At 41.9% G+C, this 6000-nt stretch overlaps 1 protein-coding gene across 1 annotated transcript in view; it reads right to left on the reverse strand.

The window, feature by feature from the left end:
- The window catches only part of LOC136438678 (ciliogenesis and planar polarity effector 1-like), a 43799-nt gene extending 38696 nt beyond the window's left edge, over window positions 1-5103 (reverse strand). Inside the window, exons 1-6 of the mRNA XM_066433592.1 lie at window positions 5079-5103; window positions 4345-4782; window positions 3294-3516; window positions 2526-2686; window positions 1634-1860; window positions 538-702 (exon numbers count right to left, since the gene is read on the reverse strand). Of these exons, the coding sequence (XP_066289689.1) occupies window positions 538-702; window positions 1634-1860; window positions 2526-2686; window positions 3294-3516; window positions 4345-4782; window positions 5079-5103 (1239 nt within the window). The remainder of the gene's footprint in view (window positions 1-537; window positions 703-1633; window positions 1861-2525; window positions 2687-3293; window positions 3517-4344; window positions 4783-5078) is intronic.
- Between the last annotated feature and the right edge of the window lie 897 nt (window positions 5104-6000).

Genomic DNA, 6000 nt, shown 5'->3' on the forward strand with positions numbered 1-6000 from the left:
ACCACAAAGTGAAGAAGCATTTAATTTAGCCCAGGACCCTTTACCAATGTGCAGCAGTGCACTCTAGTGATTGTTTTGAAAACTGTAGCTAAGAAAATAAGATGTTGCTCTAGCAGAGTTTTCAGCTCAAGTAGGGCCTCTAGTAACAAACAAGACCAGTTACCTAATAGAAAGGAGAAGCATTCATACCACAAAGTAAAGAAGAATTGAATTTAGCCCAGGACCCTTGACCAATGTGCAGCAGTACACTCTACTGATTCTTTTATAAACTGCAGGTTAGAAAATAACATGTTGCTTCAGCAAAGGTTTGAGCTCAAGTAGTGCCTCTAGTTACAAACGAAACCAGTTACCTAAGTAGAAAGGAGAAGCATTCATACCACAAAGTAAAGAAGCATTGAATTTAGCCCAGGACCCTTGTGCAGCAGTGCTCTCTACTGATTCTTTTGGGAACTGCAGTTAAGAAAATAACATGTTGCTCTAGCACAGGTTTGAGCTCAAGTACATTTAGTGCCTCTAGTTATAACTGACACCACATACCTTCTTGTTGTACACCTGCCTAGCCTGTAGCAGCTGCTGCAGGTACCACCTGGCACACGGCAGCTGACAGCTGGCAGCTTGCAGCAGCACCAGGGCCAGCTGTGTCAGGTGCGCCATCTCTCTCCTCAGGTCCTTCTCATGTCTGACATCTGGGTCCACATACTCCTAGAGTACAGGAACACATGAATAGCTTTTTATTCACTACCACGTATTTTACAAGAGTCGACGTCTGTCATCTTCATCAGGGCAATACTGACTGGTTCACAGTGCACTGAAGCTAGGTGTTACTGCTAACAATGCAGTCCCACACATAGTATTGTTACATTAAGGTCTCATTCAAGAGTTTTTTTGCTACATAGGCTTACATGCTATAAAACATGTTTTACCTGGCACATTCTTAATGAAGCTATAGGAAATGCACCAATGTCATTCATTCTATATGTTAAGCACATTTACCCTAGATGTGAAAAAAATTGCCAACTACCAGTTGGTATACAATTCTTTTTTATTGCAATTACAAACTGCACTTAGCTACACCCCACAAAAGGCACTTTCCAGCTGTAAGCGAACGACCGCATCACTCAAACTGCCGGGCTGTGCACGTCCGACCTCGCGCGCGGCTGCCGAACTTTACTAGTACTAATTTCTTCAGTTACAAACAAGCTTTCATCAGTTTGACGCTTGAGATCAGTTGGGCTGGCTAAAAGGAAATTTCCACCGATATAAACACACGTTCATGCAGCCGTTTATTTTTTGGATACGGATTATTTTTATCCAATTATACTATATGTTTGGGACCACATTGCTTCTTAGGCCTAAGGCCATTTCACTGGAGCAGTAACAGTATACTCTAGCAGTCTCCCCCCTGCTGTTTAACTCTGTAACATGTACAAATCTAGAGCTAACTTGCTACCTCAATGAGGAAAGGGTTAAATCAATGATATGAGTTTGAGCAAGACAATTATTTGACAAGGGTGCCAAAGGTTTTACAATAAAAGTTTTCTCACCCACAAACTTGCCTTCTCCCTGTATCAAAACTTCTACTGTTTGAAAAAAAAAAGACACCCCTGAAATTTCACAATGGACTAATCCTCACCTCTGATGTAGATGCTGGTTGGGGCAGGTACAACGGTGGCGCGGGGAGGTACAGCCCTGCCGGCACCTCTGTGCTCAGTCTGGAGCACACCGCCTGCATCTGTCGTACCACCCTCTCCAGCAGCCACGGTACGGCCTCCGCCCCGGCAACCGTTGCCACGGTAAACAGGTCCTGGAGACTACGACACACCTGGTCCGTGCTGGAGTCTTCATCGAAGTTTAGCGAACCTTTGGTTAAAGAATGTTGGAATGAATTTCGGATTAATTATCATCATAATGATATAGATACAATAGAAATATGTTCAGTTGGTTATAAGTCTATGCATAGCATGTGTGTTCTTTAGCACCCCATGGCAACTTGCAGAAGAATTGCAGAATAAATTGAATATGGGATACTACAAATATGTGTCGTATATGCTCAACTACATGTTAACAACTACATGTACATTGTAGTCTGGAAACACTACAGATAACTACACCAAAATCCTCTGTTATGTTTCCTTACTAAAATGAGACTAAAGTTTGCTAATGATGTTTGTTTTGTCCCTATGTGATACAATCCACACTTTGATATGGAACATTTTAGAAACTAGAGTTAAGTATTTGTGCTACGTATACTTCAGGTTTGCTATAAGATTAGTGATTACTGGGTATACTTTTTTTATATATATGAATTGGTATTGAATCTTTTTATTTGAGTTGAATGCGTGATAGTTGTGTGCCGATTTGTTAAAAATAGAGAGAATGCTAGCGACCCCAGTAAACACCCCTCCCAATAAAATCGTATGACGACCCTGTGACATCACAATTTAAGATGGCAGCCACCACACATGCCAACGGATCCAACAAAGGTTTTGCTACGCAAACCTGTAATAATGATGTGCTTTTTTCACCTGTGGAAGCAGTTCTCTTGAGAGCATGGGATGTCCCCTCCAATGGAGCATTGGAGTTAGTATCAGCTCCCCCTAGTGAGTTAGACAGGAATGACATCAATCTGCCCTGCAGGAGTGCCAGAGGTTGGAGACTATCTGGCAGCTGTAGAGACTTGTTTAGTCTGGGAAAGAAAAATACAAAAAAATGTCAATGACAACAACCACAGATGCAGATAACAAAAGGTTCGGGTACAACTAAGATTTTTGGCATTGCCTCAGGAGCGAGCCAAATGTTTCAGCATCACGCAAAGTTGCAAGAATTCCAGGTATACCACAGGAATGTTCTTCGTTGTCTAGGAACTGCATACCTCTCATAACTCGAGAAGGCCAGGGTGGATTGTCCTGATATTTAGTATGTGTGTAGGTCTTGCTGACACCTTGAAATGACTAGATCTTGAGCCCCCTAGTAGCTTGTTACAGTACTGCACTGCGGTGGAATTTCTTGTTTTGATATCTCCTGTTCTGGACTACCCTGGGCGCCATCCTATTACTACCAGGGCTCCTAGTCCTACACTCGCTGTAGGAGCCCCGGTAGTAATAGGATGGCGCCCAGGCTAGCTCTGGACATGCTATGGTCCTGATTTTTGAGCGATAGATAGCTCTTGGGGCAGAGAGTATGCAGTGCAGGTTTGGACACCCTAGCGGCTTTTTTGTTTATTACAAGTGATTCTAATATTAAAAAAATTCACTGTGCAATGAATCTAAGATTGAACTACGATTTTTGCTTACTTGGCAGTTGCTGGGATTGTCTTTAAGTAGTCCAGGTATGACACAGCCAGCATGAAGGCCCCCTTCCAGTCTCCAAGTTGGCTGGCCAACCACACGGCCTCAGGTGCCTGTCCACACAACAGCAGGAGCTCCATGGTGAAGTCTGCAGTCCACACATCAGACAGGCTCTGTCTCCTGACTGCAGAGGACACCTCGGTGTGATGAAGGGGCGTGGCACGGGGGCCTAGGAGGTAAAAGACAGCTATATGGTTTTGAAGTCCAACACAAAAGGAAACAAGCTATTTTAGCCGTAATTAAACAACAAGAAATGCTTTTGAAAAAGCTGGTCATGCAAGAATTAGCATGGGTGTCACACAGCTCAAAGCAGGGGTGTAGAAACTTTTACTCGTTGGCCACAGTATGACAATCACTTGTGATCTTTATTTGTATTCAGATACAGAAAGTACAGACATAAATACAGATATTCGATCGAGTATGATGATCGTGTCAGTCCCTACACCTGAGTGAGGAGGGTTGACACGGTAGCCTTCGCGTGGATTTATTTAAGGTGGATGACGGGTTGCAAATCTGAGACCCACACACTTGGGGCATCCGTCTTCTCCAGCAGTAGTGACCAACCAAAACCCTCAATCCTGTGACTATGCAAAAATAGATTTATTTATTGATTTATTTGTTTGGCTGAAACATCCATACATGAGACAGCCAAGGTTGTACAACTAGCATGTTGCTTTTGTCAAGAGTTAAACCTTGGGAAAAATAGATTATTCACAGTTATGCCTTTTTTACTTTAGAAAAATTCAAGCCTAAGGCCACACCATTTCAATTTCTTGGTTAACGGAATTTAAAAAAAAATGCTTGATTAGAAAAGTAACAGGAAAACAGAATCTCAGAGAAAAGTCTGTACTTTGGTGCACACAATTTCAGAGTGTGAACAGGGTCAGGTACAAGTTTTCACCCCAGCCTTCTGTTTTCATGATTTTTTGCTAAAATTAAAAAAAAAGTTAACCAAGAGATTAAATTGGTGTGGCCCAATAGGATTAAAAACACACACCTGTTTCTACTTTCAGGTGCACAGGTGGTAGTGGCCTGGCTGCATGTGGCGGGTACACAAACAGCTGTCTGTTGCTGAAATACGCTGCCATGAACCTGGCTAACGTTCGCACGACTGGTCTCGCCGCCTTTCTCAAAACACCCAAACCCTCCTGGCCATCAAAGTCTCCTCCCCCTTCAACTGCTAAGTAGGAGGAAAGCTTTGATGGCCCTTGATTGGTGGAGCTCTCCCCATCCCAGCTGTCAATCAAAGACTGGACCAATAGGAGGGCAACACCTAGGTTGTACTGTAGCAGGTGGGTGTACAGGATGGACAGGAGGGTGACGGTTTCCATGGCAACTGATTGTGGGGTTTCTGGTTTGTCTTGCAGGGAGTTGAGCTTCTCCTCCCATTGGTGCAGAGCTTGGGCAGTGTCTCCATTAAGTAGTATCTGATTGGCTGAGAATAAGACAAAATCAATACAGTTCAAAACAGAGGTTTTAACAGAAAATGTGAACTATCAAGTTACTTAAAACAAAAGCATGCTTTCTATACCTTTAAAGTTGCATTTTAGTTAAAACATATTACAGAATTTTGAGATAAAAAATGAGATTGACAAGGTCACAAAAAGTAGATTGAATTTCAATATCAAGATCATTGTATTTGCTGCTAAACATACTACGAATATGAACAACTATAGCTAAATCTTCAACTGCAAGTTGATTAAATGATAATATATAACATATAGATATCACGCTCGTTCTCATTTGATGTACACATTTTTTTACTTCCGTTACCATTTGAAGTAAGACGTTCCTGACATTAAGATTTGCTACATATAAGGTGCCAAACTGTCTTTTTTATGACAACTGAAAACTTTTCTGGCTTTTAAAAACGACAGTTTGTCACCTTATCTTAATGTCAGAAACGTCTTACTTCAAACAGTAACGGAAGTTACAAAATATGTACATTCAAATGAGAACGAGCGATCAACAAGAAGGGAATATTTGCATACTTGGGTCAGGCCTAGCCTTCATGTTTCTGGCTAAACCACAGCCTAGTGTTTGTAGCTGGTGCTGGAGTTGTCCTAACAGACTCAGAATTGCTCTTTTTTCTGATGGTCTAGCAGAGCCCCCTGTCTTCAGTGAGAGGTACTGCTTCACTGTCAGGTTGTACAACAGTTTCCAGCTTTTGGCTAACCTGGCATAAAAAAAGACAACAACATTAATTGAACCTTCCTAATACACATGTTTGTAACAAAGACCGGCATATAAAAAATGTGTTAGGGACAATAAAACCTGTACAACTCTCTGGAATAGCCTATCCAGAAACATCACTGACTCTCCCACAAGTTTTCAAGTCTCGCTGCAAAGTCCACCTCTTGTCCTGCTCTTAAGCTTATCTCTGATCAACCTTCCATCTATTCCACCATGATGCTATAGATAATACAAGACCATTCCCCCTACGATTTTGTGATGACAATGTGCTCATATATTTGCATGGTGGTTAATTGATTCCAATGATAATGTACTGTATCATTATGCATTGTATTGTATTCTATACTATGTATAGTGCAATGATTTTACTGCAGGTCATGTAGATAAGTTGTCTATTCGTTTGTATTTTGTGGGTCAGCCGTTACCAGCGAGAGCTGTCTAGGCTGACCCAGTGTAATGA

Source organism: Branchiostoma lanceolatum, chromosome 7 (genome assembly GCF_035083965.1).
Source record: "Branchiostoma lanceolatum isolate klBraLanc5 chromosome 7, klBraLanc5.hap2, whole genome shotgun sequence".
Lineage (NCBI taxonomy): Eukaryota > Metazoa > Chordata > Leptocardii > Amphioxiformes > Branchiostomatidae > Branchiostoma > Branchiostoma lanceolatum.